The sequence below is a fragment of the Physella acuta genome, unplaced genomic scaffold (assembly GCF_028476545.2).
Source record: "Physella acuta isolate Inbredline_101_S28 unplaced genomic scaffold, ASM2847654v3 ptg000716l, whole genome shotgun sequence".
Lineage (NCBI taxonomy): Eukaryota > Metazoa > Mollusca > Gastropoda > Physidae > Physella > Physella acuta.
Genome location: NW_026732234.1, coordinates 85001 through 105818, shown reverse-complemented (window position 1 = coordinate 105818; position 20818 = coordinate 85001). Strand labels below are relative to the sequence as shown.

At 34.7% G+C, this 20818-nt stretch overlaps 1 protein-coding gene across 10 annotated transcripts in view; it reads right to left on the bottom strand.

Annotated features, from left to right (window-relative positions):
• Positions 1-2061: 2061 nt before the first annotated feature.
• Positions 2062-20818, bottom strand: part of LOC131949828 (uncharacterized) — a 60455-nt gene continuing 41698 nt past the window's right edge. For all 10 annotated transcript variants that reach the window (XM_059311825.1, XM_059311826.1, XM_059311831.1 and 7 more), the window contains 3 exons: positions 19482-19535; positions 14353-14448; positions 2062-5230 (listed from right to left, as the gene is read on the bottom strand). In XM_059311825.1, the coding sequence (XP_059167808.1) occupies positions 2818-4569 (1752 nt within the window). In that variant the 5' untranslated portion in view covers positions 4570-5230; positions 14353-14448; positions 19482-19535 and the 3' untranslated portion in view covers positions 2062-2817. The remainder of the gene's footprint in view (positions 5231-14352; positions 14449-19481; positions 19536-20818) is intronic.

The window sequence follows — 20818 nt, the reverse complement described above, 5'->3', positions numbered from 1 at the left end:
ATAAATTAATACATATTACCTTATAAACTTATTTATAAATATAAAAGGAAACAAAATAAAAATTTTTTTTTAATCGTATCTGGTCTAGCGTTAAAGAAGGTGTGTGTAACCAATCATTGCATTCATTAATTGACTGACGAAGTTTTGTTGTTATTTATGCCGTATTTTGATTAAGGCTATTATCTCCATCTTTTTAATTATTAAGTAAACATTATTTTAAACCTTCTGGCTACTTAATATTTAGTAGGGGCTACGCGTTGAAAATAAAATAGTTAAATAAGTAAAAAAAAAGAATCTTGTTTCTTAATTATTTGTTTATTAGGAGAAAACCACCACAAAAATCCCATCTAAAAATGTCATGGGTGTTTTAAAAAGGTAGCATGCTAGAAAAAAATATCTGTGTTGTGCTAACGATACACAATTATTACAATAATTTTATCAAAACACGTATATAACCAAACATATTTTAAATTATTTACATATAGGCCTAACTCTGTGTTCGAATTATCTTCAAATAATTTATTTTGTATGTCAAATCATGTATAAATATACTACGTTAGTGTCCATAAATGACATAAATGTTATCCAACATCGTCATAAAATTTTAGATAAACCTGATAAAATGACGGATTTTAGCTAACAACCTAGGAGTCGTCCAGAAATGACGTCACACTCGAAGGGGGGGGGGGGGTCCATATTTTTGTGACGGGGTGTGATGAAGGGGAGGGGGTCAGATGGTGTGACGTCACACTTTTGCATTATAGGAAATATAATTATTACAATACAATATTAGAAAACGAGTTTTAGCCGTTATTTCGCGTTTTAGAAAACCGTTTTAATAAATTGTAATAGGAATTGATTAAAATACTCTATGTTGACAGAGTTCAGACTAGATTTTGGAAAAATATCGATGCTTTAAGAAAAATTCAATTGCAATTTTGAGGGGGGGGGGGTTGTAGGCTGAGGTATGACGTTCTTTTAGGGGGGGGGGTGGGAATCAGCTTTTTTGTGACGATGTGTGATGGAGGGGAGGGGGGAGGTAAAAATCGTCAAAAAAGCGTGACCTAATTTATGGATGACCCCTAACTATTCTACCCCCCCCCCCGCCTATTACAATTTTCCATTTGTTTAGACAGTTATTTCGTTCACCTCCTCCCCACAGTAATGTAAAGGCATTTATGGACGAATACATAGCGAGTACAACAAAGCATAAAGTATTTGCAAGCCAAGTGAAGAAATCACACATTTTTAGTAAGTGTGGCCTATTGTTTTACTTATTCAAATAAAAAAAAAAGTTCTTACATGTCAAGTCTTGCTAGTAACAATATGTTGCACATAAATAAGCTCATAATAATTATATCAGACTTAATATTAAAATACCGAAACGTAAACGACACATATTGTATATTTCGAACAACTTATAAGAAAAAAAAAACATATTTCACACACTTAAAAAACTCATTGAATAAATAATAAAGTGTACCATGCATATATATATATATATATATATATATATATATATATATATATATATGTATATTTGTATGTATATATATTTGTATATATATATATATATATATATATATATATATATATATATATATATATATATATATATATATACATATATATATATATATATATATTTATATATATATATATATATATATATTTAACAGGCAGATTAGTTTAAATAAAATACAGCATATGTCAAGCTAAGAAATGGTGATTCATAATTGTTTAACATTATGTTTCAATACACAATATTATTATGTAAGTTCCAAATCAACCTTCAACTTAGATAAGAATAAGATTTATACAAGCACACATACACAATATATATATATATATATATATATATATATATATATATATATATATATATATATATATATATATATATATATATATGTATATATATATATATATATATATATATATATATATATATATATATATATATATATATATATATATATATATATATATATATATATATATATATATATATAAGACTATTACAAGCACTATTTACACAGTGTAATAGTCGAAATGGCCAAACACGAAATAGCGGTTAAGAGAAAGCGACTAAATTCTAAGTAATTTCATATATTCATCTTATTTTAACACAAAACAAAAAAACATAACACAAACAGTTTTTAATTATAGGTATGAAAACATTTCTTTGAAACTGAGAAACTGACTTTTTTCTTTCCAATAATAATCGCTCACAAAAAAGGTTATAATACAACATTGTTTCACTTATAGATTTCGATATAGAATATGTAGTCAAAACTTGTGGGTTAAAATTTGGTAAGTCTATTCGTAAATTATTATTTAATACAATGTTTTTGATGATACAGGACTAGGCCAAAAACAAAGTGTTATTTAACTTATTTTGCAGATGCTGTTGTTTTAATGCAGTTAAGAAAAACAAAAGTTGAAATCTTATATGTAAAGAATTACGTATTGCTAAGTTAGTAGATAATAATTTTAAAAAATACCTAGCTTTCAAGTTACAATCCTTACTAACTAAAACTTTATTTTTCTTTCGTATCATCATCATCACCATCATTCCTTTGTAGCCTCTGAGGAGCAAAGGGCTGCAACTACACATTTCCAGCGGACTCGGTTTTTGGGCTGCTCCCTTAATCTGTGCCCATGCGAGCCCAGCTGTTTTTGCCTCTTCCTCAACCGTTCTTTTCCATGTTTTCTTTGGCCAGCCCACTTTCCTTTTTCCCTGGGGGCTCCAGTCCATAGCATGTTTTGCAATTTTTTTCTTTTTCTCTTCTTAACGTGTGTCCGATCCATCCTCATTTACGGGCCTTTTTTTTCCATATGCAAGGTAGCTATTGTTGCGGCTCCGTTTTCTGGTATACATTTAACTGCAATTAATTTTTTTTCCTTACTATCTTTCAAATCTTTGAAAAACGTATACCGCTTTTCCGTTCCATCTTGTGACCAATGAAATGGCACATCGGTTCTCGAGGTCATCTCAGTAGCTAATGAAAAATATTTCTTTTCTGTATTGAAACAATCAACGTCCTTGCTGTGTTTGAAAAAGTGAGTTGCTGCAGAAAGTTGACCAAATTTAATGTTGCCTTTCATTTCTGGGGCACATTTTTCCATTGCATCCTTTATTTCTTTAATTAAATCGTGCTTTTTATTTTTATTAAGTAAAAATTCCAATACATTTTTAAAAAAATTTTTCTTTACATAAATGACAAAGAACTCGTAAACAGCACAAAAATCATGTACATCTTGACAATCAATTAAACTTGCCACTTCAATTCCAATATTGAGGTAATCTTCTAATAATGGTTTGTTAATATCGCTGACATACCTAGTCGAATTAGTGTGTATATTTTGTATTCCTCTATTTTTAATGTTATTGAATATTGGCTTTCCATTTAATGTAAATAAAAATATACTTGGACATTTTAATAATGCGCAAATCTCTCGAATTTTAAAAAAAATAGTTTCATCTGAAATCCATCTATATTTATGAATAAGGTAATCTTTTTTAAGATCCTTAAATTCCTCTTCTATTTGAACAAATGCTTTTGCATCAAATGTAAATGTAAATAACGCATCTTTTTTATTTATATTCCGATATTTTGTCTTCATTTTTCCGTCAGATGTAAATACAAGCTGCAACATATTTTTATTTGTTGTAAGTTTTATATCTTTTAAACTGTCACTTTGTTGCCAAATTCTTCCAATATTAATTATAAAATAAGCGTTACCGAGATTTTCGCGTTTCTGCCCGGTAACATTTATGAATCCGTCTAGTAAAGCATTGAAAATATCTTTATCATCATTATTACACTGTTCTTTAAGACGGTGAATAATTTTAATAACAAATCTTGAGTCAATCCTGTATCTATAAATCAATGCAATAAATTTCAATTTAAAGCCATCCAGATTTAAGTTTTTGATGTCGCTGCGAGACATTTTTATGACTTCGACTACATCTGCTGGTTCACCAATTATTTCTATTCCTTCTTCAACTAGTGGATCTACATATTTTAAAACAAACTCAACTTTAAGTAATTTATCATAATGTGTATAGTTTAGATCTTGTTCCCATTTTTTTATTTCACATTCAATATCATCAGTGTATTTTCCAGTTCGTGGATAACAAATTTCATAACCTTTGAAGATATTATCATTTCTGAAATCGTCCCATGTGTTATAAACTCTCCCTGTTGGATCTATAAAGTGAATATTTTTGACACCCTTGTCTGAATGATACTTAAGTCTTATTAGTGGCACCAATATATTATTAGGAGGTACAGGCATTGTTTTTACACATACGTAAATTATTGAAATGCACAGATCCATTTTAATATAAACACTGCATTTTTGTGCAATTATATTAAACATGTTACCTTCGTTGTCAGTGTATTTACATCTGCTATTTGAACAGAAAAGAAACGTCAGTTGGTCTTTTAAGATATTTTCTACATCGTCTGTTTTCTTAAATGTCCAATATTGGTGTCTCAAATGGCTTGCAATTAATGTTTGGATGTTTTCTGCACTAGTCCAGTCATCCCAATCAAGAGCCATGATTGTTCTATTTTATTACAACTAAAGCTTTTTTCTTTCTCTTAAACCTTCAGTTGCGTTTTAATTATTATTAGCTTAAAAAGCATAGACCTTTATTTAGAAGTCGAAACAATTATATTAATATTGATTATACCAGCGTTTTCTTGGTAAAGTAAAAGAATTTACGTTTTTATTTTACTGTCGGCAATATGATATTTATAGCACTGCACAGTTAACAATTTTTAGGCTTATAGTTCTAGCCACCATGAATGCTTCTCATGCAAATGTGCAGGACGCTTTAGGTAACTAATGTCGGGCATTACATACTCATAATCTATGTAGTCTCCGTTTTTCCAACACTCCAACGTATTGTTGAATAATGGAAGTAAATCTGAGAGGTAACTTTTCAAGTCACTAACGTTTTCACAAAGATACTCAATCCCAGATCTTAGCATTAAGGTGCGTTGTACGCAATTTGGGTTGAATTCATCAACCTGGTTCTCGACGCAGTTATATAAAGCTTCAAATAACCGTTTATCTTTAACAAGTTTCAAAACATCATCCTTTATAATGTCTTCTTTATCTATCAATTTAAAAGCATGGATTAAGACAGTCTCCGCTTTATATTTATTATTTGGATCATCGATAGAACTCTTCAAAAGCTCTTGGAATTGTTTTGTTTCTGAAAGAAAAAATTGCAAGATATTTTTTTTTACTAAAATTTTAAATTAAAAAAAAAAGCATTTGATAAGATGTATATTAGTAATGCCTTGATTAAACTATTGAGTTTCAATAATACTATCAACATTCTAATATATAAAAGTCTTTCTGTGCGCCTTTCTCTCTCTCCCTCCTCCTCTCTCTCTGTCCGTCAAAATTTTTCCGAGGCTATATGTATAAAAATACGTAGTTTATTGAGAAAAATATATTGATTATAATAAACGTATAATCTAAATTCTATTTAAAAAAAAACAAATATAAAAATAAACGCATATTCGAATGTAGAAACAAACACACCTTTAATTATGCAACCCCCATCTGTGTTAATGTTTGCTTTTGTATTTGTGTTGTTTGTTTATGTTTGTGACAAGAATGCTCCATTCATTTTACATTGTGTCATTTTTAAAAATTGAAATTCGTTTTTTTTATTATAATATGTAAAACACTATGGATACATGTTATTTTGATTTCTCTGTGAGCTGGCACACAAAGTTATCCAATTGAGAATCACTAACTCACGAAACTGAGTCCTACACTTCAAACTGACGCCGCTTTTACAATGGTAGTCTATAATTTATTTTCTACTTTTTAGTTCATTATTACATAAAAGCTTATTATTAAAACGTTTTTTATGAATTTTTTATGAGGTTTTCACCAAAGCGTTATCAATCGAATGTTTCTTTTAGACGTGTCGCATTGTTTCCTAAACAGTTTTAACTAAATGTAAACATTGTCGGAACTGTATTTCGTGGATCTTAGTTGCTGCAGCGCTAGTTTGTCCAGACTACCACCGAGACGAGTAATGATGAAAGAAACACCATTCAGCAATGGCCAAGATGTCAGGGACTCGTGGGGCTCCTGGGTGCCACAGGTTACATTACTGCACGAGTGTACTCAAAAACACAAACAATATAAAGCAGTCTTAAATTCCTTGTTTTGTTAATTAGATTCATCAAACAATTTAATTAATTTCTGCTGATCAACGTCAAACAAAATTTACACTAGTGGAGAATGAACAGTTAATATGTCCGCAAACGATTCATTTATCTATTCGCTACTCGTGAGGAAAAGAGGGGGGAACGGCGGGAGGGGGAGGGCTCAGAAAGGATCCTAAAAAGGGACAACAAAGAGCCGATGTACGTGTATCCCATAGTGTTGAATTTGGAATGGTTTCAACGACTTTTCCAAAAGCCTGTTACAAAACGTACTCAAGGGAGAGAACTCAAATATAATACAATCTTAATGTCACATTTCTTTTAAAAGACAAAGAAAAAAAAGTAAACGTACCTATATTCAAAATTACTGTTACTATGTTCTTTTTTATTATTTGTAGGAGACAGGATAGTACAGAAAAGTAGTAACAGTTACTACTCATACAACAAACGTACAATTTACATTGAAAATTGTACAATGGACTTCCGGTCCCTAACCAACGCCATAAAGAAGCACCAAAGGTAGTTTATATATCTAGTAATCTCTCGCACAATGGACTTAGATTTTCTTTTTCAAAAGAATTTAGCCGGCGACAGCGTGTGTTTGATTGTAGGAGAAAGAGAACTCGGCCTTCATTATAATTTAAAAACAAAGGGGTGAAAATGTAGGCCCTATATATAAAAGATTGGGATAGTGTCTATAGAATAAAAATAACCCAACCCAATATGCCTATTCTCTTTATAAAACAACAATAAAATAAACAAGACTTTCTCTATACTTCGTATATATGAGAAAGTAAAAATGCACGAAAATTACATTTTTTACTTATGTAACACATATTGTAACCAGCCAGGGGGATAAATAATAAGTTGTAATTTATTGGTTTCGTGCTGTGTTCTACTGTTCTACAATCCTACATCGCCGTTTATGGCTTGATGTTAATGTCAATAAAGCCAGTAGTTGACAACACCAGAGTCGTATGCTTTATCTCAGGGTCAGCTCTTTTAAACACAACACCTTAGTGGTAATAAGCATCCCCATTAAGTGAGTGTTGTTACACTTATAAAATAAACCGGGAGTGATCTCCCCTAAACTTTCTCGAATATCTATATATATAATTCTCTTCTGGGAGACGTTAGAACTCACTCAACCGAACGTAAGCGCAATAGTGCTCACGGGAGGACGCCAGAGGACGCCCGGATTTGATTTAGTTAAAGACTATAGTAGCCTTTCTTATTCATAGTCTATCGCTCACATGATAGCACAGGGCACAAAATCATACCCTACCGGCAGTGGCGTAGCGAGGTCGGGTGTTACACGGTGCGGCAGTAAATGGTGTCACCCCCCCCCCTCAGGGGCGTAACAACCCTTCCCAGGGACAAACTTTCAAATTTTCGATTTACACACCCCCTCCCTCAAACTTTCGATTTGCACCCCCTCCCCCTCAAACTTTCGATTTGCACCCCCCCCCCCCCTCAAATATTTTCAGTGGCAGCGTTGGTACTGTCGAATTCACAAATCATGAATTACTGAAAAGTAGAAAATAAAACAACTAAATAGCGGCGTATGATACGCCGCGGGTCGGCTCGTATATATATATATATAATTCTCTTCTTGGGGACCATACGAGACAACAGCTTACCCATTTCTGTCCCACTTTCTAGGCATATCACTGCCACACTCAGGTGAGCTATGGTTCACCCCGAATGTTTACAATAGTAGAGCAGGTTCAAATAAGTGATGTCTATTAGGGGCAGATAATTTAGTTTTTAAACGATTTGAAACTAAGGGGAGATAATAAGTTCTGCTTGATATTTTCATTGTCGTCTGTAAACGGCTGCTTTCATTGGGCTGGGTGGGGTGGGGGGAGACCGGGGGGTGGGGGTAGTGTTGAATTCACAAATTATGAATTGTTGATAAGTAGAAAATAAACAACTAGATAGCGGCGTAAGCTACGTCGCGGGTCAGCTCGTAAAAAATATTTTTCCACCGATATAATGTTTGCTTTATTAAAGGGAAGTAATAATTTTTTTTTTACTTTCAAGAGAAGTAATTGGCACTAAAAGAACAAAGTGAAGTAATTTATACACTTTTTAAGAGTTTTGTGAATGATTATATATTTTCTTTAATGTTCTTGTTTCCATATGACGTTAATTAAAATTATACTTTTGGAAAATGAAACTTGTTTTACAAAACCCTATATAATAGTTTTTCAAACATTAATTTAGATAAAAAACACTTCATCTTTATTATACTATAGCGATCAAGTCGAGTTTTTTTAAACACGTTTTTCTTAACTCAGTTTGTTTGTTTGGATGTTTGTTGTTAAAATTGACATCGAAAATTAGCCCACTTCTGCTTGCTCTAGAGATCTGAAATTTGGAATGCAGGCTATTTTCGCCTATCAATTTCAGATGCAATCATAAAAACTAGCGATTAGAGACCTAAATTAGCTTAATTAAATTACGCCCCAAGGACCATAAAATCGAGGACATGATTTCTAAACATAGCGAAAAGACTGGAGGCCTATTGACACAGTTACTTCGGCCCCAATCGATGTGAGCGCGCTGGCCGTGATCGTATAGTGGTTAGTACTTTGCGTTGTGGCCGCGACAACCCAGGTTCGAATCCTGGTCACGGCATGTAGGCTTAATTAAATTACGCCCTTTCTCTGTTTAAAGCGTATCGGTCGCTCAAGATTTTTAGTCCGTGTATTTATAAACACTTAGTCAAGTCATACTTAATCAAGTCATTAGATAAAGTAGAAAATAAACTATATAAAAAACTTTTTAAAAACAACGTTTTTCATGTATAGCAACGGACTAAAAAGGAGAAAATAAAATACTTAAATTTTTTTTTTTTAAAAATCACGTTTTTCTTGTGGACTAAAAAGTAGAAAATAAATTTTTCTTTTGTGCTTCCTCGAGCTGTGCAGGTTCTTGTGATGACTGACAAAAAACGTGGGTCGGGCAGATGGGTCGGGAAATTTGATGGTGAACGTACCCACGTTTTTCTATAAAGAAAAGCGTGGGTCACTTTAATATCTATTGGATACCTTTACTAATGTTTAGGAAGAGACCCACGCTTTTCTTTCTAGTTATTTAAATAGTAGTCTATAATTTATTTTCTACTGTTTAGTGCATTATTACATAAAAGCTTGTTATTAAAACGTTTTTTATGAATTTTTTTCCCAGTACATTACATGTTTTATTTACAATAGTTACATGACTAAAAACCATTGCGCGTCTATTGAACGTGATGGCGCAGCCATTGAAAGTGATAAAGCAGCCATTGAACGTGATGACGCGTGTGGTGTGGTTGGATAGACATGCCTACTAATTCTGTCAAAATTTTAATTAATTCATAAAAAATTAATTAGGCATCCAATTAAGTCAAATTTAGTTTCAGATTGCATTGTCTTCATGTCTTGACCCACGTGCCAACTGTGAATCGTATCGGTCAAGTAGAAGTGTCCGAATTTTCACTCCAGCGTTTCGATCTAGACAGACTGACGACTGACGACTGACGACAGAGGAAGCAAGTTAAATAAAATCTTGTAAAAATAGTCTAAAACCGGAGTGTGCTCACAATAATATGACGTCATTGATTCTCGAGTAAACATTGAATTAAAAGTGTTTTGCGTGGAGTTTCTTTCATGCATCTCTTCGGGTAGGGGCAAAGTCCTCTCCCCCCCTTCACCTTAAGAACGTTTATGCCCCCTCCCCTCAAAAGAAACGACGTCATCTATACTCTATAATGAAAACACTGACATTACGGCCTAATTAACGTATCTAATCTTTAAAGTGTTTTTACGACCTAAATTACGTGTCTAATGTTTTAAGTGTTTTGCATGAAGAGTTCCTCTTCTGGTAGGGATGAAGCCCCTTAACCTCCCCCCCACCCCTCCTTCCAGGGTATAACGTCTAATACCCCCCCCCCCCCCCCCCACAAAAAGGCGTAATATAGTTTATATAGAAGATATATACTTTTACCAATGTTTGTCCTCCCCCGACCCGGAGCCAATGCCAAAAAAAATACACAATAATAAAGACGTCATCGATACTCGATAATAAAATCACTGACCTTACCGCCTAATTCATTTGTCTAATCTTAAAAGTGGTTTGCGTGCAGAATTTCTTTCGGTATAATGTCTAACCCCCCCCCCCCAAGAAAAATAATTTTATATAGAAATATATACTTTTACCAGTGTCGGCCTCCCCCGCCCCGGAGAATTGTATACGCCCCTGCAAAAATTCAATTGCCCCCACCCCCGGAAAAGTGTCTGAAAGAAACACTGTCAGCATGAGTGAGGTTTATCGGCTAAAAGTAGGACACGGGTCTTGATTGTAAAAGTAGTGTCTACCTTTAGTCTGTAGGCCTATGAACTACAAATGGAACCAGTGTTGTGTTCAGACTTTTTTTCTACCCGAAGGAGGTACTTGAATCTTTCGGGGGTAGGGGCGGACACTGGTAAAATTATATTTTCTATAGAAATTATATTTTCTAATAGGAGACGGTAGACGTGCTTTGAATGTAAGGGGGGGGGGGAGCTCTGCGCCCCAACCCCCTAACCCACTGAAAGAAACTCTAAATGCGACTTTTATCAAGTTTGAGCATAGGTGCAAGGTTTAGGTGTATAACTACGACTATATTTAGTTTCAATGTGCAGTAACTACGTGTAGATCAAACGTAAATCCGATTAAAATGCCGATTCTTAAACGATCGGAAAGCGATACAAGAATCCGTGATATTTATTTCTCTATTATACAGTGATCCAAGCAAGATGTTAATGAAATCAAGTAAAAGTATCTGATATCTCACGTTGAAGTTGAGAGAATCCTAAGAATAATGCAAAGAACTTCGTAACAAAACTGGGTAGCAAAATTGTGCATTACGCGTTAATACAATTGCTTTCTTTTCTAAAGGTTAAAAGTTATCTATTCGCCAATCCAGTACAGATACTTTTTTTTGTTGGTGAAAAAGCACCTTGCCCCCTCCCCCTCCCCACCATCTTGGAAAAAGTTGATAGAGTGGGTTTTAACACTTTTTGTAATTTTACACAATCGTAAAATACGCTTTAGTATAATTAGTTTCTTTTCTAAGTGATAAAGGTTTTCTACTCACCAATCCATGCTGTTTTAATTAGCAAAAAAGCCCCCACCTCCCCCCCCCCCCCTTCTAGGAAAAGCTGGAAAGGGATTTTTGCTGGTCACTGTTTTTTTAAGGGTACATGTTTTACAGTTACACAATAAAGGTAGAACGTTAAATCAGTATCCAAAGTCTTGTAGCCGTTAAATTTCTTGACTTTGATTGTTTATAACTCAAAACTGCACCTTAGAATGAGCTTTTAATTTTTTTCTACCCCTTTTGGTGCCCCCCCCCCCTTCTAGGGTTGGCGCCCGGGGCGGCCGTCCTCCCCTAGCTACGCCTCTGATAATACATGTACTCAAACAGCATGGACTATCATGTGCGACAGTTGGCCTGCCAACGCCAACAGGTAGCCCGCTAGATTACAAGCTGTTTAATAACGAAGAGGAACAATTTCTGGACGGTTCAGGTAGTTTAGAGAAAACATTTTTGTATGCCACGTTGTTGTCCTTCTTTCGAGGAAAATGACACATATTTCTTCCCTTTGCAACAAATGGCATTGCAACGACAATGCTTAAAAATAAAAGGACCGTACAAAGCGGTTTCCATTTCCTTCTTTCATTGCATTGATGAGAGCAGCATCGCCAGCCGCTGAAGAGCTGCGCCAGGCTGTACACATAATCATAGATGCAATAACTATGCTATCAAAGTACGGCGATGCTAAGCGACAAGCCAGGACTACCCAAAGAGACTGTTGAAATTCCAGACCACATGGTAATTAATATAAAATTTAATTTACACAATTTTACACAATTTTTTCCAGAAGCCGGCATATTTACAAACATCGAAGAAATAACTAAACATGGAATTTTAGCTCCTACAAATAAGACAACCCTGGAAATAAAAAGCCAATCTGGACTATCTACCTGAGTTCCTGCACAAACTGACTCCATCAAGCATGCTACCACACACATTGATGTTAAAGCAAGGAGTTGTCATAATGCTGCTGCGAAATTTAAAACTTCAGCAATGGAAATCGCTTTATAATTACACATCTTTACACCAATGCCATAAGAGCAATTGTACTATTGAAGTGCAATAGTGGGAGTGTTGTGTTATTCCGAAAATTCCATGCGATTCAAAACTCCCATTCCCCATTGAGCTTCAATTAAAAAAAAAACAGCAATTACCCCACTTAAGGATAGGCAGCACGGATAGAATTTTTTTTTAATTTAACACATTTCTGGGTGTTTAATAAGTACATATGTTTTTAGATAAACTATAGATAAAAATAATATATAGCCGTCAATAGCAGTACTGGTTGCCATGGAAACAGCGAAAAGGTGTGAAAACTAACACCTATTGAAACCTCTATAACTTTGTTCCCATAAGAAAATTTTAAAAGCGGATGAAAGATTTAGATTTCATAAACCAAACTATACATTTCTACGTTTGTTCATTGCGATAGCTTGTACTGAATTTTTAATACAAATTTTTTTGTAAATTTATGTAAAAAAATTAGGGGATAGTGCCAAATGAATATCAATATTTTCTAAAGTATTATAGTAAACTTAATGTACAAAGGTAGTTTTGTAGATGGTATAAGGCTAAATGCATGTGGATTGTTTCAGTCTTGTATGACAAAGGGTTCCAAAGCCTGAGCGATTTGAATGTTGAACTTTGAGTAAAAATGCAAAGTTGAGAAAACGTGAAAAGAAAGGCGGAAAAGGGTACTGTGCGTTTCCTGTTACAGAAAACAGAAAAATACTTCTTCTTTTTATGTGTGGAAGAACCATTTGGCTAATAAAATAAAAATGTATGTTGTTAGTTTTAGATAGATTTTTCTGTGTAAGCAGAACATATATACACAACAGGTAATGAATTAATGACGATTAAATTCCAGTAGATGCGAGGGGCTGGTCGGCACCAACGCCCCGTGTGACGGCAGCGATGCAATAGGCGGTAGAGGCGGGCCCTCGACCAAGTAGGGTAACAAAGCCGCTACACCCGGCAGCTCGAGGTGTGCTACCCTGGAAACTATGAAGCCTCTATGTTTTCTCATCTGGAAGATTCCAGTACGCTGGTTCGTTTAAAATATGATACTAAAATCTTTGGAGTAGTGAGTGCGATGTCGCAACTTAACAATTACAAAGGCCAATAGGCAACCTAAACTAACTAATAGTCTGTCATGTGACTAGTCAGAAGAAATCAAGTAGTCCATAAGAGAGGCATGTGTAATTAAATTAATATTTATTTTGTAGGATTCGATTAAAATAAAATATCGAGACATATTTTAGGTTGCGGAAGATCGATATTCTAGACGAGACGTGGACAGTGATAGGTGTAGATTAATTCAATTTAAGGTTTCCTTCTATGTAGGGATAGACCTACAATTTGCATTGGGTTGAAACCTATGAAGGAATTAAGTGATTTTTAACTGTTATAACAAAAGCAAACCAATGAGCAGTAAAAGGAGAAGTTCTCTGTGCCAGGACTGCTATCTCAATAATGTTATGTACTGCAGAAGCAATACATATTTACTTAGTCACCACGGTGATTTTACGCTTCATAAGCAATAAAACATTACTATGCTGAATTATTATGATATAGAGGTTCAGCAATACAAACAGTGCAAAGTATTTTTTAGTGAAAAACTAACGGTAATAATGAAGTAATTGGGACTTGTTCTTAATTCTAAGTAATCTGCTCTGCCAACCAACTCGAGCGATTTGGGAGACATAGGATGCACACACGACCAGAAAATGCTTGACGATGTGAAATATTTTGTGGCTCACGGTGTCTCATTATTGTCAATACATGGATTATTTAAAACATTCCTGAAGATTTGGATAGTACAACCTTCGTGAGACAAGATAAACAAATAATATACTTATAGATTCATGCAAAACATTGAAGATACATTTTAAATACAAAGTATCTCGAGATAAAATAACACAGAGACTAAATATTAAAAAACAAAATTATCGTACAAAGATTAGGTTATCTTTCTGATACTTTGTCATTAGATAGTTTGTTCTAATTACCTTCTTTGTGTTTATTTACCTGGAAATGCATTATCGCTTCTACTGGCTTGAAATTCTTCATTGAAATCAATGTCTGACGTGCATGATTCAAGTGAATAGTCTACACAGTCGTCATCTAATGAATAAATCGTTTTATTATACCACTGTATTAAACAATCAAACAATATTTTTGTATATTTTGTTACACCATTAACAAGTATAGACATCGTAAATAAAATAAACAGAATAAATTTTGTGCTATATTTGACCAGGTTAGATTATCTGGTCAGAAATTCCATGAAAATAACATCATAGAAATGCCTTGTATCCTAAAATGTGTTTAGTAAGACTCTCGCGTGTGGAATATGGAAGAAGTTTTTTAACTTTGCAAACAATTTCAAGGGAGATTTTGACAGTTCTCCATAACTTGCACCCCTCTTAGTCAGAAAATCTCCGTTTCGCCATCTTATCTGTATGTCTGTGTGTGTGTCCGTGTGTGAACATAATAAATTGAGTACAATTACAGTTAGGTGTATGCAGGTGCACATACTTAATATATAGATTTATCTATAAAAGTAAAGTGAGGGTTGTTTTTTTGTTTGTTTTTCACACCTATTAGATCGGGCATTTGCAATAAAGTATCAGTCAAACTGACCTTGACAAAGTTTTTTGCAATTGGGGTAAATACGAGGGGGAGGGGGATGTCTGGGGGGGGGGGAGGGGGAATGTCCTTTAGCCAATTTAGGTAGAGAGAAATGTCATATATAAGTATTAAATTTTATGTGCAGTATTCTTTCAATTTATTTAAATTTTTTAGCGACCTTTGATAACCAAATGGGTTATTTAGTATGTTTCTGGTTTATACAATACCGCAATCTTGAGTACCGTTTCAGTTATTGTGGACGGAATTTTAAACCTAGGTATATGATTCTATTCTTTCACTCAAATTTTGAGTGATTCCCGGCTAATTGGAATATTACTTTGCGTTATTTTCAATTTCTGAAAAAAAAATTACTTCTACTGGACCGATGTCTTCCAAAATTTTCATGTAAGTCCAGACACGCGCGACAAAAATTGGCTCAACTAGATGTTTAATTAACTTTTTAAAAATTAATCAATATTTCTTTTATAATTGTCCACTCTATCATATAAACGTTGCTTATGTTCATTTGGTTGCGTTATTCTTTTTTTTTTCTTTCGATTGTACGAGAAAGTTTAGGGGAGATTACTGTCGTTTTATTACGAAAGTTTCAGTATATGAAACAATTTCTAACACGTAAGCATTGTAAAGTGTATCCATTTTTAAATTGACAGATTGTGTATTTAATAATAGATCGTTTTAAATTGTTGCTATTTGTGCATTTTGCACTCGATACTCGTCTTTCCAAAATTCGGTGGTGATTCTGTACACACCAACGTTAGCTAATCCTACGAGTTACATCCATTGCTCCAGAAAATGTGTCAAAGTGATCTTGTAATATCAAAATATTTTAGATCCGTTTAAATAAAATCTGAATTTAATTTAATTTTGCTATAGATCAGAAAAAAATGTTTTTACGCTTTTCATATTGCAAATAGAAATTTATCAAGAAAGTTTGCTTGGTAATTAATAATTTTTTTTTACTGGAAAACGGTCTTTGGCTATTGGCTTCCGGGTAATTGTCGCATTCAGACAGGTGTCCATTTGGGCCTTTGTAGCATTTGGGCAAGCTTCCAATTGAAAAACGGACATCAGGTACACGGCATTCGGGCAGGTGTCTTTCGGAAGTTGGTCGTATATGTAATGATCAAACTGGTTCTTTAGAAGCATTTACATTTAAATAGCTCACTTTTAGAAAACAAGGTCACGTGTCTAAGAACATATGATTGGTAACGCATTGATGAAACCATTATTATATATTTCGTCAGACTTTTTTCTATTCCAGCGGCAATAATGTAAGTGTGTTTGTCTGTCTGTTTGTCTGTCTTTTGTGCATTACTACACATTTCATCCGATCACCATGAAACTTTGGGAAGTTGTTGAGAATACACCCGGGGAGGTTTATGAGAAAAAAAAATCAAATTCCCAGCGGTGGCACCCCGGCAGTGCGTATTTTTTTTCTATATACGGTATATAAAAATAAAAGTCGATTTCGGTTTGACACAGTTCATCCAATCGCCATCAAACTTTGAGGAGTTGATTAGAACACTCTAGGGAAAGGTTCTGCATTAAAATAAAATTTTTAAAATTTTTCGCAGAGGTGTTGCCCCGGGAGGGTGCGATTTTTCTCCATATACGGTATATAAAAAAAAAGTCGTTGTGGTTCGACTCCGTGTGCCATGAAACTTTGGGGAGTTGATGAGAATACTCCCGAGAAGATTTCTGTTAACAAAATAATTAAAATTTGATTTTCGTCAATACTTGATTTGGCACTCAGAGTTCCAGAGCGACTATGTTAGCATTTGGCATCCGTTAATCGTGCGTCCTGCATAGCTAGTAAGGGGTACTACTAAAGTCAGCGTTAAAACTTTATCAGGCGGAACCGCCGGTGCCCCGAAGACTGCTCGAACCGAAGCGCCCTGGGCTACCCTGCGAGCACTTTGTAGCATACGTTCGTTAAAAAAAGGACTATACACTTAAGACAAGATGGGTATAATATGGAGCATGTTGAATTAGGCGTATTCGCCGGCGCCCTGATAGGGTACGATTTGGCTGCGAACAAAAATTTCAGTTTCGGTCCAGAAAGGCTCACATTGGCCGCTGAGGGCCCTGTTATAAACATGTTTTGATTAATGAGATAAATAATTAACCAAGGTTAGATTATTAACTAGTTTCTTTTTTCCTTTTGTCTATAACAAAATCCAAACAATTCCAAAGCCTACAGTTCTCAAAATAATTAAATATTTCAGTAAAAAGTAAAGTTTCGGAGGGCTAATCAAATCTAAAAAAAATACTTAAAAAAAACTTTTTAAAAAACCACGTTTTTCTTGTGGACTAAAAAGTAGAAAATAACTATTTACATACATTTGATGACAAAAAACGTGGGTACGTTCACCATCAAATTTCCCGACCCATCTGCCCGACCCACGTTTTTTGTCATCAAATGTATGTAAATAGTTATTTTCTACTTTTTAGTCCACAAGAAAAACGTGGTTTTTTTAAAAGTTTTTTTTAAGTATTTTATTTTCTCCTTTTTAGTCCGTTGCTACACATGAAAAACGTGGTTTTTAAAAAAAAGTTTTTTATATAGTTTATTTTCTACTTTATCCAATGACTTGATTAAGTATGACTTGACTAAGTGTTTATAAATACACGGACTAAAAATCTTGAGCGACCAGGATTCGAACCTGGGTTGTCGCGGCCACAACGCGAAGTACTAACCACTATACGATCACGGCCAGCGCGCTCACATCGATTGGGGCCAAAGTAACTGTGTCAATAGGCCTTCAGTCTTGTCGGTATCTTTAGAAATCATGTCCTCAATTTTATGGTCCTTAGGGCGTAATTAAATTAAGCTAATTACGGTCTCTAATTGCTAGTTTTTATGATTGCATCTGAAATTGTTAGGCGAAAGTAGCCTGCATGCCAAATTTCAGATCTATAGAGCAATCAGAAGTGGGCTAATTTTCGATGTCAATTTTAACAACAAACACATCCACAAACGCGAAGCTGAGTTAAGAAAAACGTGTTAATAAAAGTCACTCTTCTAAAAGTAACTTTGTAACGCGAGTATATCCTTCTTTACTGTTTCGTCACTTTGCGAATGATGCAAATAGCATCTATTTTTAGACGATCCAATCAGAAATTGAGATCGAGCATCTAATAATACACCATTAGTAACGCTAACAAATTGCATCATTCGCATTGATGAAACGTATATATTTCGTCAGACTTCCTTTTATTCCCGCGGCAACGCGCGGGGACGGGTACGCTTGTATATATATATATATATATATATATATATATATATATATATATATATATATATATATATATATATATATATATATATATATATATATATATATATATATATATGTATATATATATATATATATATATATATATATATATATATATATATATATATATATATATATATATATATATATATATAAGAGCAGGTGCGTAGCGAGGGGGGGGGGCGGGGGGTGCGGACCGCACCGGGTGAAACCATTTAGGGGGGGGGGGGTGACACCAAGGCTAAAGTAGCAAAATATATAGAGAAAAACTCGAGGGGGGTGCAAATCGAAAGTTTGAGGGGGGGGGGGGTGCAAATCTAAAGTTTGAGGGGGGGGGGGGTGCAAATCGAAAATTTGAAAGTTTGTCCATGAGAAGGGTCTCTATGCCTCTGGGGGGGGGGGTGACACCAATAAGTGCCGCACCGGGTAACACCTGACCTCGCTACGCCACTGTATAAGAGTATGTGTGTGTGCAACAGTCCGGAAAAGATTTAATAATTACATTGTAGGATTTTGTTCCCTAAAACTCTAATCATAGCCAATTAAATTCCATATTTAAAATGTGTTATCCTTTTAAATAAACCGGGAGTGAACTCCCCTAAACTTTATCTATGTCATTCAAGTGACAAACAACAGCAATTTATTAGAAACATGTATTTGTACACATTGGAATACGACATGGGTTGACATTTGGTCTTTTTTTGTTCGTGTCTTTAGAATATTTTCCATGATAGTATATTACAGTTTTAAATTATCAGTTAGGTTGAACAAAGTAACAAAGTCGTCGTGTTGTACCATTTTTACCTAGTTTAATGTCTAGTGGCCTTAACTATATGAAAATTGCAGTAGTAGGACTTGTTATGAAACAAGCACTCGAAAAATGATCTATTCGGTACAATATACTAATTTGTTTTAGCTTTTCAAATTTTGTTAAGAGTATCGTCTTCCGCCCACCCACTCCGACCGTACGCTAATTTACAGATCGGATAGCGATACAAGAATCAATGAAAGCAATTATGTGCTTTTTGTTTGTTTTAAGGGTTTGTGTTCTCATTAGAATCCGTGTTAATTTCAGGAAAGATAGTTGTAGCTACATGTTGCGTTATATGTTTTAATTATTTAATAAGCATTATGTTCGTGGAAAAGGCTATTATCTGCTTAAAAAAGTATTGCCCAGATTATGGCATAAATCAGAAACAAGAAGTTTATAATTACACACTACATTACCAGTTTTTTCACACGGTGACAACGTATACAGTTCTGAATTCTCGTCCAGCGTATCTAAATTTGAAATAATAAAAAAGGTTACACTTAATTAGAAAAATTATTAAGGTAATTGTTACATTACTTTGTATCAGTGTTTTCAAACTGATAGGTTAAGAACTGTTTCTGTTCATTATCACGATCATGATCATCATCATGACGATCATCTTTTATCATCATTATTATCATTCATGTGCCTGCCCCTTGAAGAGCTAAGGGACACAACTACACCATTCCATCGTACTCGATTTTGGGCAATTTCTCTAAGCTGGATCCACGACATTCCGGCTGCTTCTGCTTCACTGTCAACTGTTTTCTTTTTAAGTTTGTTTCGGTCTACCTAAATTCTTCTTTCTTTGGGGGTTTCAATCTAGTGATGGTGTCAATGAGGCTTTGACCAGTTTTTCCAGGCCACTTGATGTTCGACATGCGACGCTTAGTATGTGCTACCCTCCACATCTCTAAATCATATAGTAGAACATATTTCGCATTGCTATTAAACAGTCATATTTTGTCAAGTGTAGACTGTGCTGTCGACGTCCAGATTGTGCGGAGGGTGTTGAATGTGTACCTGGTCTTGTTGATGTGGTTTTATATGTCTTCATTCGCTCCCCCCATCCTTGCTTACTACACGTCCTAGATGTGTGAGGCGATCCACCTTCGAAACAGTCGTTTCTTGTGCCTTAAGTGGGAGCTCCTGTTTGTTGTTAATTATCATAACCTCTGTGTGTTTTTCATTCAACCTGTTTTAAGTGCTTCTTTAGAGATATTGTTTAGCTGTTGTCAATTTGAGAGAAAGCTGAAGTCATTCGCAAAATCTAGATCCTCCAGTGAGGTTCCACGGAATTCCTTCTTTTTGGTCTGCGTTTTTTGTCCTCATAATCCAGTCAATGACTATCAAAAAGATCATTGGCGTTAGCACACAGCCTTGCCGTACTTCGGTTTTCACTGAAAAAGAGCTAACTAGCTTCTTATGGATAATCTGGCAGCTGGAGTTTTCATGTAGCTGTTGGATGAAGTTGATGAATTATAGAAGGGATCCCATAATGATTCATTAACTTCTAAGCGACATCTATATCCATACTATCAAATGTATGCCTTCTCAAAATCGACAAAGGTCATGTAGAGAGGCAATAGCCGCATAATTGACTGTTCGATACACATACACGTACATGTACACGAACACGTACACGCACACGAACACGAACACGTACACGCACACGCACACGTACACGCACACGCACACGCACAAGTACACGCGCACGTACACGCACACGTACACGCACACGTACACGCACACG